General features: G+C 37.2%; 1 protein-coding gene across 1 annotated transcript in view; it reads right to left on the bottom strand.

Moving 5' to 3' along the window:
- The window catches only part of IL1RAPL2 (interleukin 1 receptor accessory protein-like 2), a 921,055-nt gene that overhangs the window by 22,198 nt on the left and 872,098 nt on the right, over positions 1-26,759 (bottom strand). The window contains exons 6-7 of the mRNA XM_004685671.1: positions 20,067-20,196; positions 5,341-5,486 (exon numbers count right to left, since the gene is read on the bottom strand). Coding sequence (XP_004685728.1) covers positions 5,341-5,486; positions 20,067-20,196 — 276 coding nt within the window. The remainder of the gene's footprint in view (positions 1-5,340; positions 5,487-20,066; positions 20,197-26,759) is intronic.

The raw sequence follows: 26,759 nt of genomic DNA, 5'->3' as shown, positions 1-26,759 counted from the left end.
GGGGGAGGGAGGGAGGAGGAGAGAGGAGGGAGGGATAGAGAATATGGTTCTGTTTGTGTGAAAGGAAGTATGTAAGTAGAGAAGAAATAATTATCAGAATTTCTGTAGGATAAGATCAAAGATGTGGTTCACAAAAGAAAAAGAAAGATTCATAAAAAGGTTCTTCTTCATAAGAATTAATTAGGGGATTTTTAATATTTGACTAAAGAGATCACCAGGAAGTTAGTGTTCCAGAAAGCAAGCTACAATTGTATTCAAGGTCAAACACTGAGAATATGGAGACCAGGCTCTGCTGTGGGAAAGTCCGAATGGTTCATCTCCAGATGAGATAGCTGAAGTTTGGCAAGACAAGTCAGAGCTCAGTATGGTTAAAAATACTAAAGCAAGGCCACAGACCTTCTTGCTGTTTTCTGGAGTTCCACCACATTGTTGAGAGAGCCTAAGGAGACTGAGTGGGAGAAGATGAAGCACATCCTTTTGTAAAGCACAGTGCAAAAAATGAACTACTATGTAAAATAGAGTGCAAATCAGTTTACTATGGGCCAACCTAAAGGGTCTGTTGGTCTATATAACGTTTCAAAAACTGTGGATACAAATATTTAAAAATCATAGTCTAACAGTTATTTTTGTTGTATTTTGTTATCTTGTTTTCTAGATCTTCCTAAAAACAAACAAACAAAAAAAAAAACTTAGCATCTACCTGCTGACCCTTGAAGTCTGAGTTTTCAACCCTCAATTCAATCTGGGAAGTGAATTACTTTGAAAAGAGAAATGCATTTAGACAGCCCAGGGTAGACACTAGTTAAAAAACAAATCAGAGAAAAGTCCACTCCTTATCAGTTGCTATTTTTCATCCAATGTAATAGAACCATTTGCACCCAACAAATATTTTTGGACACTTACTATGCTCTATGCACTAGGAATATAGTAGTAAGTAAGGCAGAAAATGTTCCTGTTCTTGTGGAATTTATTTTATAATGTACATGGGTGTTTGTGTGTGTGTGTGGGGGGGGTGAGGCAAGAAGCAAACAAATATGTACTAGGACATGAAAATAGTATTAACAATGATAAAAATACATAGAGCCATGTTAGATGAAAAAGAAAGTGATGAGAATCTGTCAAAAGATGAATAGGGACCCTCCCTGGTGGCACAAGGGGTTAAAATGCAGCACTATGAAGCTATCAGCAGCCACTGCAACATAAGTTTAATTTTCCAGTCAGGGAGGTGGCCCATATGGTGTGAAAGACCTCTCTTGTCCGCCTCGCTGTTCTCTTCAACAGTGTTTTCAGTCAATCTGCCCATTCTGCTCCTCACAATGTCTCTGGTGAATACTCTTACCACCTCCCCTCCCTGCACCTCTGGCCTGTACCCCAGTTCTTGTATGCATAAATAAATCTTAAAAAAAGATGAATGGGCCCTCCCTGGTGGGGCAGTGGGTTAAAGCACTGCACTAAGAAGCTTAAGCCAATTCCGCATGAGTTCGATCCCTGCCTGCCCCAGAGGAGATCCACATGGCGAGGCAGACCTCTCCTGACCCACCCGCTGCTCCCCTCAGCAATGTATTTCGTCGATCTGCCTGTTCTGCTCCCCACTCTGTTCCTGGTGAATCCTCTCACCGCATCTCTGGCCTGTACCCCAGTTCTATATGAATAAATAAGTAAATCTTTAAAAAAAAAAGATGAATGGTCTAAGAAAATGTGACATGACATATATACATATATGTGTGTACACATACACATATAGAGAGAGAGACAGAGAGGGAGAGAAAGATAGACATATCACATAGATGGAATTTTGAAAATGTCAAATTCATAGAAACAGTATAAAAGTGGTTGTCAGGGGCTGGGGGATGGGGAAATAGGGAGAGAATATTTAAGGAATAAAAACTTTCAGCTATAGGATGAACACAATCTGAATACCTAATATATAATATTGTGTCTTTAGTTTGATCACATCGTATGTACACATGAAATTTACTTTGAGAGGGTTGAACTTTAAATGTTCTCACCGAAAAGCAAAAAGTAAGTATGTGAGGTAATGAACGCATTTACCCAACAGGGGGGATCCTTCCATTATGCATGCAATTCATAAAATCATCATGTTCTTCACTTTAAACCTCATAATTTTGTCATCTATACATCAATAAAGTATTTTAAAGAGGAAACCGATTTGTAGTATTATTTAATATAGAGAAGTCTGAGAGGTGAACTAGTTAATATTTAAGCAGAGACATGTATGAAAAGAGGTAGTGAGTCATGGGGGCAGCTGGGGGAAGAATGTTCTAGGCAGAGGAAATAACAAGTGCAAAGATCATGAACTAGGAGTGTGCTTGAGGAACAAGACAAATAGAGAATAGACCAATGTATGCTGCATTTGATGCAGATTGTGCTAGAAAATGAGATCAGAAATGACAGCAGATGTCATGTCCTGGAGACCATGGCAAGGACTTGGGATTTCACTTTAAATATAAGGGTCGGGGCTCTATAGTGGGAGTGTTCAGATGAGGGTCATACATCATCTGACTTATATATTAAAAGGATCACTAGGGCTGCTGCAATAATAGACTGTGTGGGGACAAAGGGAGACCATGAAACTGGTTGGACAACCACTGCAGTGAGTCTCACTGATGATGATGCCACAAAACAGAGTGGCAGTAGTGAAGTTAGGGTAAGTGGCCAGAGTCTGGATATGTATAGACAGATAGATTCATGGGACTTGCTGGAACTAGATACAGTGTGAATACAGAAAAGTTCAAGGTTGGCTCTGAGGATTTTTGCCTAAACAACTAGAAAGGTGGTAGAGATGAAGAAGGCATCTGCATTATCAGGATTATAGGAAGAAGAAATCATGTTTGGGACAAGTGAAGCTTGATATGCCTACTAGAAAAGTCTACCAGTGGAGTTTCTGAATAGTGTTGACTAAGAAGTTATGTATGCAACTCTGGAGTTAGGTGAGAAGACCAGGCTGGGTGTATACAATTTGTGAGTTGCCAGCATATAAATGGTGAGCAAAACCATGAGATGGAGGGGCCTTTCCGGGTGGCACAGGGGTTAAAGTCTCAGTGTTATCAAGCTTTCAGCAGCTATCAAGTTACTGGCAGCCATGGTGGCATGAGTTTGATCCCTGGCCAAGGAGGGGACCCACATGGTGCAGCAGACCTCTACTGTCTCACCCACTGCTCCCTTCAGCAGTGTATGCCATTGGATCCACCTGTTCTGCTCCCCACTCTGTCTCTGGTGGATCTTCTTACCTCCTGCATCCTTGGCCTGTCAATAACTGTCACCTATACTTAAAGAGGAAACTGATTTGTAGTATTACTTAATATAGAAAATATTGAATGCATAAATAAATAAAAATAATTCTTAAAAAAAACAAACCTGAGGATGGAGAGAAATGATTTAGGGAATGACTGAAAAGAGGGAACTTGAACTATAGAGAATGTTAATATTTAGAGGTAAGAAAGATGAGTCAATAATATCAGTTATTCATTATTTAGACATGTTTTACAGAATTCATGGCAAGCAGTAGTTTTATAGTATGTCTTAGTTTCTACTGTCAGACCACTAGAAATTTAAAGTGTTGTTGGTAGTTGCTTTAATTATTAAATATCAAATAAGGATATTTCTATCTCTACTGACTCAATTTTGGAACGCCTCCACACCCCATTATTTTTCCTCATAGCTAGTTAAATTATAACACCACATATCTTTTGTGCACTTTTGTACGGCATGTTTCATGTTTGTCTTTCTTTTCACACTCACAGTCCTGAAGACTATAAACTCCACGCAGGATTGGGGATACTTATTTTATTCGGCACCCTATTCTCTAGTACCCAGAACCATGCTTGTTGTATAAGATCCTCAACAATAAAGGAGAACCTCATTCATAAAGCAGAATGTGTTCTAAGTACCTGTCAGTAGCCAGCTGCTGCCCATGTTGCTGAGTGTAAGGGTGCGGTAGACATAAATAAGACAGAGGTGGAAAAGAACAATAATCATTGCCATAAGTTCAATAAGATCAATGTCTGCCCTTCACCTAGATGGACTAAGAAGTTGCAAGTGCATAGAAGTTATTCAAGTTCCACATGATAATGAACACTGTTTGAACACGTTATATCTCATACTATATCTTCATTATTTGAACCACAAAGTGATGCTACAATGCAGATTATAACCCCTGTTTTATAAATGATGAGACTGAATTTCAGGGAGTCCAATTGGATACATTAGTTACTAACCCAGGTAGCTGAATATGTGTCTCCTCTAACTGGGTGTCCTGACTTCTCACTTTCTATCAAAACACTTTTATACTTAAATGCTCATTCTAAGATGGAATCAAGTTCATCAGATTAAGAAATGGTGCTGGTGAGAGAAAAGGATTATTCTCAGAATGATGACATTTCCCTGTTTCTCCTAGATGCAGCTTGAGGTCAAGTTTTAGAGCTGACTGGAAAATAGAAACTCCATCTTGGCTAGGAGGTACAAATAGTGACCTGGCTGATTCAATCTGTTCTGTTGCTCTATAGCTTAGACAACAAGAACACTGATTGAGGACATTTGTTCTGCTACATTTACAAAACCCTTGCCAGACACACATCTACAATGTATTTACCCTTTTGCAGTAGTCAAGATTTGTGGCAGGATAAGGAGTCAATCTCAGAAGTTTCTCTGGTGCTGAGATTGCTCACCTCAGATCTACTTTATCTCCTTTATTTGTAAATTTAGAGATTCTTTTTTTTTTTTTTTTGCCCTATTATGTATGATTTGCATCCCATCTGGAACCAACTCTAGAGAGGGAACTCCATAAATGCCAAACTATTTCAAAATATATACCTTTGAAAGAGCTCTTACCATCAGGTGATAATGAGATACTGTTTATACATTTTATTATAACAATTAGAGGAATATTATATGATGCTGTTCATCATTTCGTTTATATTTTAGTGAGGGAATTAAAACAGTGACATTGTTTGTCATCTTGTAATAAAATCCTTAGTATTTCATTTGAGCAATATAAGATATAAGAAGGTGAAATATAGAGAGGATTTTAAATGTCAATACCTATCAAATTTTATGAAACACATATAAGTGAGGTACATTGTATCTCACTTGATTTAATACAGACCACTATTTCATTTCATGTATCCTTTTCCTAAAGTTCTGGAAGATCATAGTCATTTTATGCTAATGTTCACAGCAAGAGAGAGCTGTTTCCTTGAAAAGACAAAATATTTAACAGCAGTTTACACTAAATGATAAAATAAGTCCAGGGCACATAGCTAACTTCCATAGTTATTTGATAGCTAAACAAATCATAGGAATAGTTATAACAATAAATACCCTTTTTACGCAGCAGCACACTGGCGTGCTTCCGTCCATTTCGGTTTTCCACATGGCAGGTATAATTTGCCAGGTCAGCTTCCACCACTGAATCAAATATGAGTGTCAACTCAACCTCTTTTTCTCCAAGATGCTCTTTGAGGAGTCTGAAACGAAGACAGTAATTTTTGCTGAGTTGCATTGTTTGGGAGAGACGGCACCAACACAAAGCCTCAGGAGGCTCTGTAGCTTACACGGCCTCCAGTAGGCAGGGGAAGGTCTGGCTGCGTGTATGCGTGAGACCTGCAACAACAAAACACAAAAAGTGGCTCTTGGTTGGCAGATCCAATGGGAAGGAGAGAAGTGAGGAATTCACCAAACAAACTGGCTTTTTCATTCTACAAATAAGGGAGAAATGAAGAGTGAAGGGGGAAAATCTGGATGAGGGTAGGCTTATGTTAGAGTTTTAACTGGGGTAAGAAGGTAAGGGCATGCATGGGCCTTGAAAATGGTCAGCAGTAGGGAAGCCAGTTAAGGATGCTGGTGGCCCTGGTTCCCCAGAATGTAGAGAAGAGTGTCTTTGCTTCTCTTTGTGTCCAGTGCAGGCATGAACCCAGTGCCCCAACCCCTCAGGGACTGAGCACCCACCCCATGATCCTGCTTTCTCCTGAAATTGCTCCCTGTTTGTTTCTCCTCCCCAACCCTGCACAGGTGAAATCCCTTCCCCCTGTGGCATTTTCTCATATTGCTTTCTCAAGTGAAGCTGCAAAGGGTATTGAATGGCCGAGTGTTCGCAGAGGTGCTGAGTTGCCAGAAAGCTTTCCTGAGGAGTGTGCCTCCTGTTTGTTTGGAGAATTATATTCTCACCAATGGTCAGTTGCCTTCTGGGTGAGGTGAACTGGGAGACCTGTTGACTTTTATTTTTCTGTATCCTAAATTTCACCAGAGAAGGAGCAAATTGCAAGTCCATGCAGTGGGAATTCTGCCATTAATTTCTGAGCTGAGGTTCTTTAAACACATACATTTGCAAGCATGCAATACTTTAAATGGTAAACTGGGGTACAGGTAGTAATCCTTATTTTCTTTTTAGATAACTGGTTATGAATGCAGAGAAGGGCCTTCTGCTATAGTGGCATTTAGTATAATGTAAAACACAACTAGGCTCAGGCTACCAAAGTCATTAACCCAATGGCACCTGAATTTAATTCACCTTTAGGTTGGTTAGGGTACCATATTACCTTAACTTTGTTATAAGGGAAAAATGGGCTCAAGGGACTTAAAAATTAAAAATCACTCTGTACATGCAAAGATCTATTATTAAACATTTTATTCTCCTCTGAAAATATTTGTATTTACATTTATTGATATTTAAAATTAGCCTGGCTTAGTCTCTTCTGGCTCCACTTTGACAAAAGAAAAGGCTTCAAGTTTGGTTGGTGGAAGAGATTTCCCAAACTGGAATCTGAAGCTCAGATTACATTCCAAATAGACATGGTTTTAAAAGTAACTTGTTTCTGTTCCCTTCCAATAATATACATATCTGAAAGTTGATGATACTTGCATTTGAAACTTGAGTAAGTCTCCTTCTGTTGCCATTTACATTTATGTATCATCACTGAAAATAGACAAATGAAAGAATTAACCACACGTAACCAGTAGTCTTTCTATTAATTTTATTTTCCTGGCTAAAGCTGTAGTTTTCCTCTCTTCTCTTCCACCATATACCTAACCAAGGGTAAAATGGGAATTTACTGTCTTTATAGTTTATGCTGAATTTTACTCTCTCCATTTTTTTCCCTCTGCCATGGGTAAATCCCACTACACTCGCTTCTTTTAGTTTTGTATAACCCACCATGGCAGAACCCCCTTAAGTGCCAGAAGCTGCATAAGTACCACAAATCAAGTTTAATTTACAGCTTCTTGCATTGGGCAGCCATAGCCTCTGCCAGGCATGGGACAGAAAGCTGATCCTGTCCCTCCAGACCAAGTCTTTCCCTCTTCATTTCTAATGCAGTTTCCAAAAACAGCTCCTCACAGGCTGCAGAAGTAATCTGGAGAGAGGACTTGAAAAATGATCTGTCTATTAATATATATGAGGTGTCTTAATTATCAGCTCTTAAAAATCTAGAGGTGACTTGCTTTCTTGAAATAAAGAGCAACTTGGTGTTTATATCTACAAATCATTCTGTAGAGCAGTTGCAATTCCCTAGCAAGTGCCGATCTGTAACAATCTATTAATGATTCTTTGTCAATTCTCTAATAAGGGCCTAGGTATGGGCTAGATATTTTGGTGCAAGAAAAATACAAGCATTAAAATACCTCCTCTGAAGAAGCATTAAAATTTAAATAAGGGGACAAGCTCACATAGTAGAAAAATTATAGAATGAATGAGGTGCAGCAGGGTGGTACATCACATTTCTAACAGGATTTCCAAGAAAGGAGAGAAAATCTTTAACTAAATTAGCTAAAAAAGGCTTGAGAAAACTTTGTCTGGAAAAAAAAATTCTCCAGGAGGGAAGAGAGGGTCAGGTACTTGCAGAATATGTGAAAAATCTGGCTTTGGGTGGAGGATATAAATGAGGGGCTCCCGAGATACATTTCAAAGAAGTATTCTCATTCTAAGGATTAATATTATATGTATAGATACTGCATGAATCTAAGTGAGAGGTGGGATGGATTGATTGATTTCCTATAGGAAGGAGTACTGGGGTGCATACAGTGAGTGTATGTCAGCTAACGGCTGAACTGATGTCATAATCCAGGTGAATAAAGTTAAAATCTATGCTGATCTGCAGGATGACTGTGGAAGACATAAGCATAATTAAGCAACTGAAAACACTGGGGTCTCATCACAGGCACATCCATCCATCCATTCACCCACCCTTTCATGTGACCCTAATACAGGCTATCAGGCTCTGAAGCTGCTTCTGGATGGCAGTAGAAGGTCTCTTTCAAAGCTACTTTCTGCCTTCCTAAAGTCTCATCAATTCCAGTCCCACAGAAGGAAATACATACAGTGAATGTGAATGACCAGCCTCTTTGGAAACCAAGAAGTAGTAATAAAAAAGGGTCGATGGTGTGTTTTTTGTTAACCTTAAAGGACAGACATTTTCATTCTTCTTAGATTATTTTGTGGAAAATATCTGTAGTGATTTTAGAATGACAATATCTGTAACACCACATTAATACAGAAATTCAACATGTCAATTCTTTCCAGAAAGTTCTAAAATAAAATAGAATGTATACAAGTCAGAAAAAATGATTGAGTGACTTAAATTTTCAGTTAAAAAGCAACTACTTGACATTGATAAACAGACACACCAGGAAAGGAGAGATTAAAACCTGGCTGTGCTTCACAGGCCAAGCCCAAATTATAACTAACAGGTGGCCCAGAAAACATACCTCCAAACTCAATATAAATATAAGAGCTGGAATAAAACAATTTTAGATTCTTTGGGTTCCAAAATTCTCTCCAGATTTTGGTATCTGGGATGAAAATCTCTGCCCGAAAAGCAGTTCTGCTCTCCCATACAAAGGAAGTTTCAGAATCTGCAACTATAATGCTTGTCACCCAAACCTCATCTTTCTGGTTTTTAACCTTCTCCCTTTTACTGCCAAACAAATTGGATCTCTTATATTGTTGTAATGTGTTCTCCCATATAAAATCATATTGTGATACATACACACACATATATGATATTATATATATATAATTGGATATATATATATGAATTATATATATATATATATATATATATATATATATATATATAATTGGCTTGAGTTATATGTGAAAATTCTCCACTCCAGTATAAGTTAGCAGTTTTGAGATCTAAGCCTTATATTGCAACATTGAGGACAAATTATATGTAACAGTGAACACTGGCAACAATAACAATGACAATATTCATGATACAATACAAACAACAAATCTAAGTGAACAGAAACCAGCAACTTCAAAACCATTTACTTAACACCTATTATTAAAAAAAAAGTAACACCAGAGGCCTTTTAGACCAACAATTACAGGGAAAAGTACACAAAGCCTAACTCCTAATGATATGAAGATAAAACTTCACACTGAAAACCTGTTTAATTTCCGTTATGTGATAGATCATATGTGGCTTTGGAAAAGAACAATAAAATTATAAGGTATGTTATAAAGAATATAAAAGACAGTCTGAAGAGTGAAAACTAGCATCAGAATGATTTTCGGATATGGCAGATTTTGAAGTGACAAGACTGAGAATATAAAGTAACTATAAGAGATATATTAAGGACTCTAAAGGGATAAAGTATTTAACTACATACATCAACAGATCAGTAATGAAACCAGAGAGATGAAAAATGTAAGAAATTCTATGGAGTCTACACCTGGGGTGGGGAAGTAAACATTGTTTAAAAATGAGCAATGATATACAATATATATAAATAAATAAATTTAATTAAAGAACAACAAAAAAGAAATGCTAATAACCAAAAAACTAATATAAATAATGTTGTTCATGGGCTCCAAAGTAGACTGAATACAGTCCAAGAGACAATCTGTGATCTTAAAGATATGTCAATAGAAACCCCTGAAATGAAATGCAAAGCAGGAAAAACAACAGAATAAAATATTGAATACCCAAGAAATATTCGCAAAATATTTACCCAAAAAATATTTACACGCATGTGATAGAAATACCAAAAGAAGGGGAAAGAAAAAAGGGAAAAGTAAGAACTTCTGAAGTACTAAAGAGCTGAAAATTTCCAGAGTTAATGACAGACACCAATCCAAAGATCCAAAAATGGTTATCATCAGAAAGGCAAAGGAACGAATGTTAGGGAGGGGATGTGGAGAAAATGGAACCCTGTACACTATCGGTGCAGCCACTATAAAGACATGCAGGGGTCCTAAAATTATTAAAAATAGAATTGCTGCATGTTCCAGCAATTCTACTTCTTGGGATATATCCAAAGGAAATAAAATCAGGATCAAAAAGAGATTACTACACTCTCTTGCTCATTTCAGCACTTTTCACAGTAGTTATGATATGGAAACAACCTAAGTTGTTTGGATAAAGAAAATATGGTTTACATATACAATGGATTTTTATTTAACCTTAAAAAAAAAGGAAATCTTGCCATTTTGTGAAAACATAGAAAACCTTGGAGGATATTTTGATAAGTGAAATAAGTCAGGAGGAGGATGAATACTGTATATTGTTTACATGTGTAATCTAAAGGTCTAATTCATACAAATAAGGAATTGGCTAATGGTTACCGGGAGCAGAGGGTGGAAGAAACTGGGAGAAATAGTCAAAACTGGGAGATACAGATTTCTAAGATTAATAAATTATGGAGATCTAATGTACAGATGGTGACTATAGTTATATTTGAAATGAGCTAGGTAAACAGATCTCCAGGGCCCTCCCTGGTGGCGCAGCGGGCTAACTCACACCACTGAGAAGCTTAAGTCACTTCCGCATGAGTTTGATCCCCGCCTGCCCCGAGGAGATCCACATGGCGAGGCAGACCTCTCCTGGCCCGCCCGCTGCTCCCCTCAGCAGTGTGCTTCATTGATCTGCCTATTCTGCTCCCCGCTCTGTCTCTGGTGAATCCTCTCACCCTCCGCGTCTCTGGCCTGTACCCCAGTTCTGTGTGAGGAAATAAATCTTTAAAAAAAAAAATAGATCTCCAGTGTAGGGTGATGAGTCTGTTAATTGATTGTAGTAATTATTCCAAAACATCACATTACACAACATGGATATATATACTTATATAATTATAATCATAATTTATATATAATATTATATATATAATTCTTATTTGTCAATCACACATCAACAAAGCTGGGAAATATGTTTTAAATGCCAAAGAAAACAGATGAAAGCATTATGATTTTCCCCAAACTGAAATAAAACACCTAATTGTAATGTGAGTCCTTGTTTGGTGTCTACATATCTTGCGCAGTTTCTGGGCCATTATTCATTGTACGAGTAATCACTGTCCAGGAATGATGACCGAAAATAAATAGGTGTTAGAGGCGTTGTTTTTTTTTTTTTCTCACAAGACCCTCTTAATTAAACAAAAAAAATTCTTTTGCTGTTATTTGCTTTTTCCTCTCATTACAGCCTTATGAGTCAAAGAGCAGAATCTAGAAAAATCAGATTTATTGACTGTATACACTGAGAATGGAGCATTCCAGAGGAACCATGGATCAGTGATTACAGGGAGGAAGAAAACATTCATTGTAACATTTGGATTTCCATGGAAAGATTCTGAGGAGGGTCCACAGAAGTCTGGCAATTTTTGGATTGGCTGGAATTTTTAAGACAGGATCAGGAGATGAGAAGTTTGAGTACAGATGAGAGTGGCTTAACAACTGGGTATTCCCAGTACTAAACAAAAATAACAAAACCGGCTTGGGAGGTCACTAGTAAGAAAGCACTAGTCACTCAAGGGAAGTGGGTATCATTTTGGTATTTTACAACTGCTGCATGACCTTGGAAAACTGTTTTCTGTTAACTTTGTAGCTGGTTTTATCTGTCTGTCCTCCAGGCCTGATTAATAGCAGGGCTGCTTATTCTCATTCCAAATTGATTCACACTCTTTCTGTCCTGAGCGGGTTTTGACTCTTTATTGCCACTTTTCAGAGTAACTCTTGCTAGTTGTATTTTGATGAGTTCAATCCAGCTTCACTAGAACTGTGAAACAGTTTCCAAAAGTCATAACTTTTTTTTTGTCTTTAACATTTTTGAGGTGGAGTTGACTGATATCACAATATGGGTTAGGGATGTAGGTTTACAACCTTAATTTTTTCACGTGTAAAATGAATTGATACTATTTATATTAGACGGCTATCATGAAAACTACATGTAATTTAACATATGTTTGCAATCTACTATGTAGTATAAAATACATGGAATGAAAATATTATGAAGAGTAAGTAGTGTTATTAGTATTACTAACTAGCTTTTTGTCTACAGCAGTTTATAAGACACCACATTTTGAGACTGAATAGCTACTGTCCGCTCAGCAAACGTAAAGAGTAACAGATACTACTTAGGTAGCATTATAACTATTTTATGTATAGGTCTAGGTCTAAATCCATTGTGAAGGTGTAACTATAAGTGGTAGACTCATCAGGTTTCCAAAACTCACCCTTCAGATCAGTGGCAGTGAATGCTGTTCTAGATAAAGCATGCTGCTTAGGTTGCTTACATTTCCATTGAAGCCTCCTCCTGATTTACAAAATCTACATTCATACCTGAGTATGATGAGACTGGACCATTTAAATGAAAGGGAAAGTGACTGGTCAGTGGGATAAGCTAAGAGTGGGGTAAAGAGGAGATAAAGAGGAGGAGGTGCGTATGTGCATACAAGTTTTGCTCAATTTTGGGAAGGCCAGAACAGGTGGGGTGCTTCAAAGCAATGGAAATCTATGGTTGAAAGTTAACAAAAAAGAGTCCATCATTTTGCCTTTTTGGTCTATATTTTGTGGAGAAATTATGTTTTCACAAATTACATTTGTATAAAACATTGGTGGGTTAGTGGGAACTTAATATTGGTATTTAAGAGACATTAAGAATAATATCCCTTCATACTTGTATCACACTTCCTGCTTTGTTAAAAATATTATATCCGGGCCCTCCCTGGTGGCGCAGCGGGTTAAAGCACAGCACTGAGAATCTGAAGCCACTTCCGCATGAGTTCGATGCCTGCCTGCCGCCTGCCCCGGAGGAGACCACATGGCGAGCCAGACCTCTCCTGACCCGCCCGCTGCTTCCCTCAGCAGTGTACTTCGTCGATCTGCCTGTTCTGCTCCCCACTCTGTCTCTGGTGAAGCCTCTCACCGCCCCTGAGCCTCTGACCTGTACCCTAGTTCTGTATGCACAAATAAATAAATAAATCTTTAAAAATATATATTATATCCATTCAAAGAGAGGATGTGAAGGTAAAGGAATGAAAACAGAAGGCCAGAAAGTGGTGGAATTAGGAGTGATGAAACCAAAACCAAAAACAAAGCCTATATTCAACTATAGCCTTTCAGAAATTGAAAGTAAATGAAATTATTTGCATTTTTAGAAGCTTGTCTGAAAAATGGTAAGATAAATTGAATATGTTTTCCAGATCAAGAATAATAAAAGATTTTTTAAACTGTTTTATGGTATTGCTGGAGGAAAATACATTAGATATTGATAGAGAGATTTGTAAAGTGAGATTTATAATAGAAAATTAGTCTCCATTGGGGCAAAGCAATTGCATTGAAATTCATGCAGTCTCCTTCTAAGTTCAGATGCGATTCACAACCCTGCAGGCAAGCTTAAAGACTATTATTTCTTGTTTAATAGGATTGGTTCAATTTCTCTGGCATTTTTTATTAGCACTCTGGAATATATACTTCACTAGTAAATTCTCTCTCTCATTTTTAATTCTCAAACCTCTGTTGAGAGTAATTAAAAGGAAGATCTAGAAAATGTGGATATAGCTTGGCTTTCCTAGAATGTTCTCACCCGAAAACAACTGTTTTTCGTGAATTCTATTATCCCACTTAGCAAGCTGTTACCAGTGTCATACATTAGGAAATCCTGTGACATTGATGGTTCTTCTGGGTCTCCTCCAAAGAACTGACTTCTCAGAAGGACATGGTAGAATTTGTAGACAGCAATTTGTTGCAGTGACATTAAAATGGTAGATAAAAAATGGCCAAAACCAAACAATTCCAGCTTGTACTAGTACACAAAACAAGTTCCCTACAAATGACATTTTTGGGGGGTTCGTAGAAAGACTATAAGTAGTTGTATGGGTAAACTAGAAGTTGTGAATGGATACAACATTTGGGTTCAGATATTTTTAGGGTTCAGTCTCTAAAGCAACAGCAGAATCTTGGGGAGAATATGCCAATTCCTACTGAAAAGGAGAGAAAGGGGGCATCTTATGCCCACAGTGGAGTTTAAGTGCTTTGGCAATTGTTTGCCAGTTAGGAGAAGCAAGGAACCATGGTGGTTAAAGTAGCCCAGGGGGTGAGCAAGAGAGAAATTTAAAGTGGTGTTCAGGATTTGATCAAATGTGCAGAGGAACTGGTGAATAAAGAGGTTGCATGAACTAGTTTGAATGACATTATTACATCAAGATACCCCAGAGTGGCATTATTTTGTCATCACTGATAAATAGCCACGTCTCCCCGCCCGCCCCCCCCCCCCCCCCCCCCCCAGTAAATTGTTGTGAAATCCTCTATTCCTCTGAGGTAATACTGACAGATAAAGTTGGGAACACACACTTCTAGGATCAAGCTGCTGCCCAGGAAATGTGGAAATTAGGAAGCGTCAGTGTGATTAGTGCTCTGGCTAGATCCAATGTCTCTGTCACAGCTTCTCCACAAGTCAACTATTTAACAGAACTTTATTCACATTCCCACTTCTTAGTTCTATTGGTCAACGCACTTCTGACTTGCATGTATAACCTAAGAACTATGATTCCATTAAAATATACAGCATAAACAATATGCTGAAGGAGAATTATGTTTCCAGAAAAAAAAATTTGTTTCAGAAATGCTTTTGGAGAGGAATTTCCTACTTAACATTTTTAGTGTTCTGCCATCAGAATTGTTCCCTTTGGAGAAAATGTGTGGGCTATGAAAAAAAATGCAGATCTTTTCTTGCTTGAACTAATGGTATGATTAGCAATTTTTTTTTGGATAAAACTACCAGATTTGTTCCAATCTGCTATGCTGTGCAAAAATCTTTCCATGCTCTGTTTCAAGGACATTGGCTTTGCAGGCTAAAAGACAGAATCCACTAATAAACTCGTGTGTTCACATAAATGGCCATATCCTGAAGGAATTCCCATACCCAGACAAGCTCCCAAATAGATCACAGATGACACAGTAAATTTTACAAAACAGCTAACATTGTGTTTAACTTGGCCAGGAATCCCTGACTCTTTGCACTTCTCTGAAGGGACTCTAGTTAGTGAGCAGGATTCTATGAAAACTTTAAGACAAATTCTGTTACTTTCCTCCACTACCAGTATGAGTTTGCACACTTTTTGATTCAAGTAAATCATATACACAGTTTAAAACAGTGTATATGATCTAGGGGAATAGATTGATACCTCTTTAGATGTAATTTTATTACTTATTTAATTTTTTTACTAGGAATGTTGGAAAGGGTAGAAAAAGGGGATGTAACAGTCAAAAAAAGAGGCATTTTTTTAAGTCCTGAAAAGTTGACTTCCTGTAATACCTACTATCTGGTTCACTCATTTTGACTGAATTGTACTGTTGCACGGCGCTCTAATCATATTCCGCTTGAGAGCACTATCAGGGCCTAATGTTTTGTAAAAACAGTATAACTGTATTTTAGAATATAGTATCAAAAAGTTAATCACTGAGAAGCAAAGGGACAGTAGGCAGAAACTAAGGACATTTGAATAAAACATGAGCTTTAGCTAATAACATGTCATTATTTGTAACAAATGTATCATAGTAACTTAAGCTATTATTAGTAACAGGAAAAACTGTGAACAGGGTATGTAAGAACGCTACACTATACTATTTGCTATGAACTGAATGTTTGCTGCCTGCCCCTCCAATTCATATGTTGGAATGCTAGCCCTCATGTGATAGTATTTGGTCATTAGGGTGGAGCCCTACGAATGGGATTAGTGCCCTTAAAAAGAGACACAAGCTCTCTCACTTCTCTGCCATGTGAAGACACATCAGGAAACCCGAGGATGACTGATACAGCCATTCAGTTAATTGTGATGGTTTCATAAATATATACACATGTCAATCAGCGCTTATAGATTACACCCTTTAAATTGTGTGCTGAGCTGTTGTGAATGTAAATTGGTACAGTCTCTATGGAAAACAGTATGGAATTTCCTTAGAAATTCAAAAGAGAAATATATAATCAATAATTCCACTCTTTGGTATTTATCTGGAAATAGGAAAAGACTAATATGAAAAGCTATATGTCTCCCTATGTTCACTGCAGAATTACTTACAATAGCCAAGACCTGGAAACAAATTAAGTGTCCAGCAACAGATGTCTAGGTTAAGGATTTGTGGAATATGTACTCAAGAAAATATATGTCAGCTATTAAAAAGGTGTCTTCTGTGACAAGATGGGTGGAACATGAGTGATTATACTACATGAAATAAGTTAGAAGTTAAAAGACAAATACCAGATGGTTCTACTGATATGCAAAATATAAATAAAGGAAATGTACTAACAAACCACAAAAAAATAACTCAGACTTTGAGAAAAATATGGTGGCTACCAGAGAGAAGAAGGGTTAGGAAGAATGGGCAGTAGAGGGGGTCAATTTGATGACAGTGCTTTGCACTAAAACTACAGTGGTAGACTATGGAAAACTGGAGGTTTCTCAAACTGCTAAAAATGGAGCTTCCATATGACACAGCAATCCCACTCCTATGTATTTACCCAAAAGAAACAAAAACACTGATTCAGAAAGACACCTGCACTCCCATGTTTATTGCTGCTTTATTTACAATAGGAAAGACATGGAATCAACCCAAATGCCCAAAAGTAGATGACTGGATAAAAAGAGGTGGTATATATACACAGTGGAATAGTACACAGCAATCAAAAAGACAAACACATGCCTTTTGCAGCAACATGGATGGAGCTGGCAGGGATCATGCTTAGTGAAGTAATCCAGAAAGAAAAGGAAAATACCGGATGGTTTCACTCATAGAAGGAATATAAAGGACCAGGGGAGAAAATAATAACATTAATGAACAACTGCATACCAGGTACATTTTATGGAGATGGAGTGGGGAATGGGATAAAAAGTAGGGGGGTTGGGGGAAGTGCACTGGACTATAGTGATGGCACACAGGTGATTTGGTGATGGGTAGCCCACAGGGATTACAACTGAGATGGAAAAAAACACAAAGTGATGGAAAATAAACTATTATATTATATATAGAAAGAAACTATAGTGGTGGGTACAGTGTGGCATATACACATATTAATGTGTAATGTGCTGTTCTTGAGAATTATATACTTTTGTAAACCAGTAGTAAATCAATAATGTTATCAAAGAAGAGATTGTGTGCAGATTATCCAATGTCAATTATTGCCCAATAAAGCTGTTTATTTTTAAAAAATCGAGTTAGTAAAACAGACAATTACCATATAACTAATATTTTTCATCATGAAAACAGCTCAGAACTTTTTGATAGTGAAAATTTTGCTAATGCATACATTTCATCTCTAACTTACCCTTTGGGGATTATTTTCTTCTTCTGAAATGTTTAGAATGACACTTTAAGGCTTTTATAGGAGATACATTGATAATAATTTTAGATATGTATCTTCTAAAATAATTTAAAGAAACTCAGTTGCATTAATTTCATAAATTTTAACTTGAACATGACTAACAATGTATCTATAATTGAAAACCTTAAAGTTTATATTGTAATTAATTGTCAAGAATTATTTGTTAGTAGCATATTGACTTTTTCTTAGCATTTTTTCTAATTTTTCTGTGCCAGGTAATTATTTAGAAGGTAAATAAACTTTATTGACATAATTTGTGCAGGATACAATTAATTTAAGCTTGCAATTTATTGTGTTTTATTATACATGCAAATATGCACAGTCATCAATGTAGACAGTTCTGTAACCTTTTCAATGCCTCAAGAAGATGTCCAGACTGTTTAATCAGTAGGATTTTTCTTTGCATTGATTAAAATGTTCTGAAACTAGATAGTGGTGGTGGTTGTATGACATTGTAAATGACTAAATTTTACTGAGTTGTATAATTTTAAATGGTGTATTTTATGTTATATTGCAGATACTATGCTAAAACAATCCATATACTTTCAATATCTACCCCAATCTCTCTGTCCTCCTGGTCAGAACCAATCACTAATCCTCTTTATGCTTCTACTGATTTGCCTATCTGGACATTTCATATAAATGAAATGATAAAAGACAAAAGACATGGGATTTTTTGTTGTTGTTGTTGTTACTGGCTTGTTTCACAAAGAATGCTTCCAAGTTCCACCCATGTTGTAGTGTGCAAGTACTTCATTAATTTGTTTTGGTGGCTGTATAATATTCCACTGCCTGAATATATCATATTTTATTTACTTATTTACCAATGGAAATTCAGGTTATTTGTACCTTTTTTTTTCTAGTAAGAATAAAGCTGTATGAACATTTATATACAGGTTTTTGTGTAGATGTATATTTTGATTTCTCTTGCTTAAATAACTAGGAGGGAAAAATGCTGATAGCTCTATGTTTTAATATTTGAAGACCTCCAGACTGCTACCCAAGTTGGCTGAAAAATTTTATACTCTCACAGTGCATTCGGGTTCTAATTTCTCCATATCCTTGCCAACATTTGTTGTTATTACTTTTTTATTATAGTGTTCCTAGTGAGTATGAGGTGGTATCATGGGATTTTGATCGGTATTTCCTGGTAAATAATGATGCCAGGTACTTTTTCATGTACTATTTCCTAGAAATGTGCTCATCTGGTCAATATTTTGCATATGCTCTCAGGCAATTCATAGACACTCAAAGTTATAAGCCCCTAGAGTGGAGTTACTGAGCAGATTCATGAAAAGATACTGTCGTTTTTGCAAATTATTGTTCAGAGTAAATAATATACAGTATACTTATTTTATAAGAAAAATGAAAGAGCACATTTTAACTTTAGTTGCAGGGAAAGACTGAATTGATTTCCACTACACAATTCTTAAAAAGACAGAGGGCAAACAGTCCCAAATTCCACTGGAATGAGGATGATACATTATAGATCACCTCAGACTGAGTTAGGAAAAGCTGCCTATCCATTACTAGAAAAGTGAGAATGTACTAAGCAGGATAAGAAAACCAACAGATCACATGTCTACATCAGGGATGTATCTGTGTAACAGGAGAATGAAAAGTGTTCTAGTGATGTTCTAACCCGAAAGATCAGTCATTTTCAGGATGAGCTTGAGTACTAGTGGTGGTGGTGGGGGGGGTTGGGAGAGGTAGGGGACAAACACTATTTAACAAGTCAACAGTTATTTGGTAAATGTTTGCTTACTGCTGTCACTGTGGCCTATACCACATGAAAGCTGTCTATTTTTTTTTTTTTTAAGATTTATTTATTTGTACATACAGAACTGGGGTACAGGCCAGAGGCTCAGGGGTGGCGAAAGGCTTCACCAGAGACAGAGTGGGGAGCAGAACAGGCAGATTGATGAAGTACACTGCTGAGGGGAGCAGCAGGTGGATCAGGAGAGGTCTGCCACACCATGTGGTCACCTCCGGGACAGGTGGGAATCAAACTCATGCTGAAGTGGCTTTAGCTTCTCAGTGCAGTGCTTTAACCCGCTGCGCCACCAGGGAGGGCCGAAAGCTGTCTATTTTTAAGGAGTAAATGAGCATTGGTGTAGGGGTATGCAGAGTCACCTACAAAGTTTGGATCTTTGCTGTGACTGGATGGCATTACAGCAGCCTAAGCTTTGGAGACTCAAAGGAAGGTGCTTAGGTTGCTTGGAGGGGGGTCACTATAGCCATAGTATAATTCTTAGAACATGAGAAAACCTCCTCATATTGGGAGTTTACACATTTGCACTTCTTAAGGCAGCCAGTCTCACTCTCCACCAAATCAACTTTTAGAAATGGAATGATTTGGAAATGCAATTAAAATCCTGGACAGAAGCTCTTCCAAGCTCTTCATTGCTTAACTAAAAAGACAGCAAAGAAAAATAAGCAATTCAAGCTCTATACCTTATTTCACCTTCTCTAATGTGACCTGCCAGTTCTTCAATAAACTTGTCCCCTTTCATCCAGTAGATCATTGGCCCGGACTCTCCACTGAATCCAAAGAATGCTTTGCAAGGAATGTTCAGAGGTTTACCTGAGAATAACAGAGAAAAAGAAATGACCAAATGGTGCCTGGTTATCACTGGGAGATAGGGAAGGAACATCTAACATCCACCGAAAAATTCAGAGGTCACCAATTTTCCACTTGTCTTCCAATCATCTTATACCTGCACATGAGAAAAATTTTAAACAGCTATATGGGCTTTTAAAAATTTTTAAAAATTCAAGATATTATCAAAAAGGAGAAAGTAAAGAATGTTTTTAGAAATGTTTATTTGTACTGACTCTCATTTAGGAACTAATAGGAAAGAATCAAATGTAAAGAATAACTTGTTTTCTTTGAGAGTATGAACTGCTGATTATTAGTGCCTTTGAAATCTAAAGTAAAAGTTAATTTTTGATTGGTGTGAAGATATATAACAGATTATCTGCTATTATTAAGATGGTATAGAGAAATTTATTCTGATGATTTCCTATTTTAGGGAATATTGGCTGATACAAATCAAAGGGAGAATATTTTAACTACAAAATATCTATAAAAGTACATGCAGGAAAAACTCATTCTAAGTGTGTTTTATATTCTTTGTGTTACACAGTATTTAATTCTAGGCAATACTTCAGCACTTCTTATACATTTTTGTGAGTATCGGTAAAAACTTTAAATTGTAAATTTATCATCAAATATGTAAACAATTAGTTTTTTGCTGGCTTTGACTTTATTTTATTTCTGCAAAGTGAATCAGTAAGACAAGAATTGTATAAACAACAAAATTTTGACATTTCTGACAAAGGAATTACCCAATTTATCTCTTTTTTTTTTTTTGTATAATGTGAAAATTTTACCCTGCTTAAAGCACTCCATAAAACAATTTCAAAAGCATTTCCTTTCCTTGTTGAGGACATGGTAGACTTGCCCCCATAATCACTGTAGTTACTGAAAAATTCTCCATTCTATTCTTAAAGTGATCCAGAACTTCCACCTTCCATGACGTTTTGGGTGCCTTCCTTTGATCACTGTAAAGAGCAGACTTGAGGACTATTTCACAAAGAAATAACTGTAACGTAAGGTAAGGCTGACGGGCAAAGTAGAATTCAGGAAAACCTCAAACACATGTAGGTGCTGGGTGATACGCTGAGATTAATCATAATAAATGATCCATTTCCCAATATTAGTCTTATTATATCTTAAGCTTATATCTGAGCAAAATGATATATTGTGGAGCTTTCAGGTCATTAAATTACTGTCCAAATCTTTGATATCAATAGTCTGTCATGTATGTGCAATACAAATGTGAAACAAGGTCATTCATTATTGCTCTGAACATGCCCTTTATGATAGAAGCTTGTGTGTAAGTGAAAGACAGCTTTATAGAGTGGAAGTGCACTGAAATAAGAGTTAGGAGACTTGGATCCTAATTTTAGATCTGTCATAAAAAGCAAACCATCTGGTCCTAAGCAGATTACCTAACCTTTTATAAATTGGTTTGTTATATACATAATAAGCATGGTAATACTTGGGAAGCTCAGGGAAGAAATGTTTCCAAAGGTTCTGGTGAACTCAAAGTCTCATCCAAGTTTAGCTTGGTGATGTTTTCCTCCTGAAGTTAGGTCATTCAAAAAGTCAAATTTGAGGCATAATCTATGTGGACAGTGAGACAGATAAAAGTTCACTTTGACCCTGTCAATCTCATATTCTTCTTTTATTTATGAGCTCTTTTGGGGTAATAGCTTCTCTTATCAGTGTTCTATAAATATTTCCTGAATCTAGAGGAGATGTGATTTATCCTAGCAGGCCCTGAGTTCTCTAAATCTGAACATAGTCTTTTCTATGTCTTACTATTCTTCTTCTTTAAAAAAAAAAAAAAGATTCATTTATTTATGCATACAGAACTGGGGTACAGGCCAGAGGTGCAGGGGCGGTGAGAGGCTTCACCAGAGACAGAGTGGGGAGCAGAACAGGAAGATTGACTAAGTACACTGCTGAGGGGAGCAGCGGGTGGGTCAGGAGAGGTCTGCCACGCCATGTGGGTCCCCTCTGGGGCAGGCGGGGATGGAACTCATGCTGAAGTGGCTTTAGCTTCTAGTGCTGTGCTTTAACCCGCTGCGCCACCAGGGAGGGCCCACTTTACTATTCATCTTTTCCATGGAATGGAAGGTATTAAAGAATGTCAAACCAGATGGCAGAAAATCCAGAGATTGTAATAAACATTATTATAAGGGCTTGCAGTTGCTAAAATTACCAGCATATACATTTATACATATGAATTCTAGTTATCATTCCTTTGGGCTATAATGAAAGAATATATCAAATAATACACCTTTTAGCAATTCCTAGCATGTGGGTACCCATGTGTGGTTTGATTATAATGGAGAAGACAATTATAGTAATGTACAAAATGGGGCCTCCTTGAAGTAGTCCAGCCTACCCATTGGCATTACACAATGGCCACTGACTATTGCAGTCATTGCTCTTGGGAATGTTTTTTCTCGCCCATCAGTCAGGTGTGGTTAAGGAAACTTAAGAGACAGAAATTTCAAGTGTCTAGTTTCTACAAACGCTGAACATATATTCTGAAGCCTTTTGTCAATGTTCAAAACAGGAAAGCTGCCCAAACATCATAGTAATACTCTGAGGACAATCCCAAAATGATCAGCAGCTGGGCCAGACAGTGAGTTCCGGTGATTGTCAGGGACAGGGTGTCTCCTTTTCCAAAGGGCATTGGAACGATCTCTGCATTGATTGGTGTAATAACCTCAAAGAAGATCACTCCAGGCATTTCTAATATGTGACTCATGCGCATGTGCAAACTCTTACCTAGCATTTGCTGGAGCTGTTTGCTTTGTTACTTTTGCCTCCAGACATTTTGAAAGTCATGCATTCCTATGTTACTGCTACCCTATTAGTAGAGATAAACACTCACATGTGTATCTAAAGGGTATAATACTGTAGGTTGAAATCTATCAAAAACAAAACAAAATGGGATTTCTCAGTTTTGTGCTGTCACAAAGTAATCACTTTAGACATGACTCACATTTAGGTTCAATCTGCTGCACTAGCATTTTCTCTATCACTTTCTTAAATCTAGACCGTCAACAAAACATAAGCCCATACAAAGATTTGGACATAAGTAGTCATAGCAGCTTTATGTGTAAACAAACTGGAAAGACTCCAAATGTCCATCATCAGGAAGAAGGATTAACTCTGAAACATGTATAAAATGAAATATGAATCAGATATGAAGTGAGGTACTGATACTGCAACAGATATTTGAGACTTCAAAACAACTATGCTAACTGAAAGAAATCAGGCAAAATAGTACATGCTATGATTCTATATATAAAATCATATTACATAAAAATTAATCCACAGTTTCTTAAAAAGTCTTGGTGGTGGGTGTGGTGTGGTAATATATACCTGAGAGTTGTTATCCTATATTGTCACATCATGTATAGAATTGTAAACCTATTTTACCTAAAAAAAAAAAAAAAAGTTAAGCGCACATCTGCCTTTTGATCTATCATTCTACAGAAAAACATATGTCAATACAAAGATTCGCACACAGATATTCCTATCAGCTTTATTTGCAACAGCCCAAAGCAAGTCAAATTTCCATCAATGTATGGGTGGTTACTGATACATGCTATAACATGAATAAACCTCAAAACCACTATGTGGCGGTAAAGAAGCCAGACACAAAAGACATACTGTAAGATTCCATTTATATGAAATTTATAGAAAATTCATGACTTTAGAAACAGAGCGTTACTTAAGACTGGGGTCAAGGATTGGCTGAAACATGGAGGAGGAAACTCTTGGGGAATGATGGAAGTGTTTTAAAGCTGAAATGTGGTGATGGCTACACTAATGTCTAAATTTACTAAAAGTCATTCAATGGTACACTTACAACTTACAACAGGTGAATTGTATAAATTACAGCTCCATAAAACTGTGAAAAGTAAAAAAAAAAAAATCCCATGCCCTCAGGAAATTTATATTTGGCAGGGGACATAGGAAGAGGTGAAGGATAATACGCAAAATAAATGAAATGCAATATGTGTGTGTGTTACGTTCTAAGAAATCTCAATCTTTGTGCTTTTGAAGCTGAAGAAATCACCATATTCATTGAATGTTTTATGCATAAGTCTACAGCAAGCCCAAAGAATAGAAAGATAAAACTTATTTAATTTTGACAACACATCTTAATCTTCCCTGGTACCGGGACTTTCTAAGAATTTCTCAGGAGCAAAAATTGGACTTCCAATTCCTTTACATAGTCCTCAAACACTCCACTTGCCATCTTCATTCCTTGATAATCTATGGATTTTATAAAAGCCACATTTCTTATTTTCTGCTTTCCTCTTTACACAGTTTTTAACAAATCTCTTTTAATTTATCTTATTAACTCTCTTTCTTAGGAGGCGGTGTTTTCCATTTGTGTGAGTGCAATGACACAGTAGTTAATTTTCTTGTGAGGCTTGTACTTTTATTACTGTGTTTTTATCAAAAGCAGGGCTGGTCTTCTGTGGGAGTCCTGGTCTTCCGTGAAAGCATTCCCTCAGGGGGTTCCAAGTTTGCCTTTGGCCTTCCAAATATCACTGGCTTGGAACCAGCTTTCCTGTTAATTTCTTAGCTTGGTTTTGTATCACATGTGAATTGTGTGAATTCAGTCCACACCCATGCTTGGTCCAAGTTTATAGTTCTGACTTATTTTGCATTTCTCTTTTCATTCATGGCATGGTCCTGAGAAAGGGAATTTCCTTCTGCTTTCTTAAACCAATCAGCAGAGTTTTTCAATCCCCATCTCATAGATTTCCATGTTTCATAGGCCACTCCGGCTTCTAGATTGTTGCTGGGATTCCATTTGTAGCTTTACATTTTACAGAGATCTGTGCATTGACGGCTTGACACTGAGTTCAAATCCTTAGATCATTGAGGCTCAATTCTGCTTCCATTATCCCCAGGAACTACTTAGCTTCATTGCACACTCCTTTGTCTGGGTTTGAATTCCATTATGATTCCTACAGCTTGCTGCTCAAGCTTTAAGCTGGGTTAAGTGTATATATCTTTATTTTATTTTGACCAGCATTTCTCTGTGCTTAGAAAAGAGATGAGTCTTTATCACAGCAATCAAATTTACCATACTGATGAGGTATTTGAAGTTCCACCACAGAAATCTGTGAATATGTTGGGGCTGGATGATAAAATGTATTTTATTCCCATTCAGGAATTAAAAGCAGAATTTCTATCTCTGTTACTGCAAACATAAATAGAAGTTTTCTTTTTTCCTTGGGCTCACACTTAGATTTAACCTTTGCAAAATGAGATGAAAAGAGTCGATACACTGTTGTGATGCCAATGTAAAGTCATTTACCTTCCTGCTGTGCTTTATGTACTCAGGTTTGTAACTTCACCCGCAAGAAGTTTATTGCTTTAGAAGAGGATGGGTTATTAGGACGTATACCTTTTATTTATTTGTACATGGGGTGCTCAGAGTGTTTCAAGGCACATGTGTCAGACTAGCTGGCCAACGTCAGGATACAAGAAACACAGGGACACATTACTTGCAGCTGTGACACGTTTTAAGAAGTTTGTTGCAATGATGTACTGGATTTGTTAATTAGATCCTTAAACATTTACAGCACAGCTGAGGTTATCATTAAATAAATCACTCTATAGACAGTTTATAGTAGACCTCAAAGATGAGAGAAAGCATGGTTGTTGTAGTTAAAAGAAAAAGAAATGGGGTTGCTTTGGTCTGTAATTGGCTCGTTGGGATGTGTTGTACAAAATCCATTGGAGAGCGAATTGTTTAGAATTATAGGATTTCCCTCATGTATCATCAAGTAGTTTTAATCCCAACAGAAGTTTTTGTTACTGAATTTTCTCAAGGATAAGCACAACTCCCATTCTGAGTACATATAGTGGCAATAACCCTCATATACTTTTTCTTCTTTTATCTCATTTGAACAGAAATTGCCTGGATTGGTGTATCAGTATCTCATCATATTTTTTTTTTCCTTGTCATCTTTCCCATTCAAAGGTACCAGGTGTAAAAAAGGCAGAACATGTCATGGAAAGACATGTACTGGGGTCAGGATGCTGAAATTATACCCCCAGAACTTCTACGGAGTTGCTGTGATGTCTTTTGACAAATTCATTCTCCCAAAAAGCCTCAGTGTCTTAAAAAAAAAATGATAGGGCGAGATAAGAGAATTTCTAGGGCCTTTCAGGTTTGACAGTCTCATATTTAAAATGGTTGGCCTAGAAGAGAGTATGGGAAGATTTTCCAGGGGGGAAGAATTCCTTCACTTGGAATCTTGCCCCTGAAGTGCCAGCTATTGGTTCTCTTTGTGAAAGGAAGAGGATGAGAATCTTTGTCTCGAGCAGGTTCTGGCTTTTTCTCCAAGCTCTCTTTGCATCGGTATTTTGTGTCTGAGCCTGCTGGTTAGCTGTGCCTGAAGTCCCAGTTCCCGTGTATCCCATAACCTCTGACTATTTACTGCAGAGTGGGTTTCCTGCCTAGGAACCCTACCTTGCCTTGAACCCTAGTTCCTCCCTGACCCAACTGGTCCTTGGCTGCTTATGTTGGCTCTGCT

The sequence above is a fragment of the Condylura cristata genome, unplaced genomic scaffold, assembly GCF_000260355.1.
Source record: "Condylura cristata isolate star-nosed mole 26May11 unplaced genomic scaffold, ConCri1.0 scaffold00019, whole genome shotgun sequence".
Classification (NCBI taxonomy): domain Eukaryota; kingdom Metazoa; phylum Chordata; class Mammalia; order Eulipotyphla; family Talpidae; genus Condylura; species Condylura cristata.
Note: the sequence above shows the minus strand (reverse complement) of the source record. Positions and strands in the feature narration are given on the sequence as shown.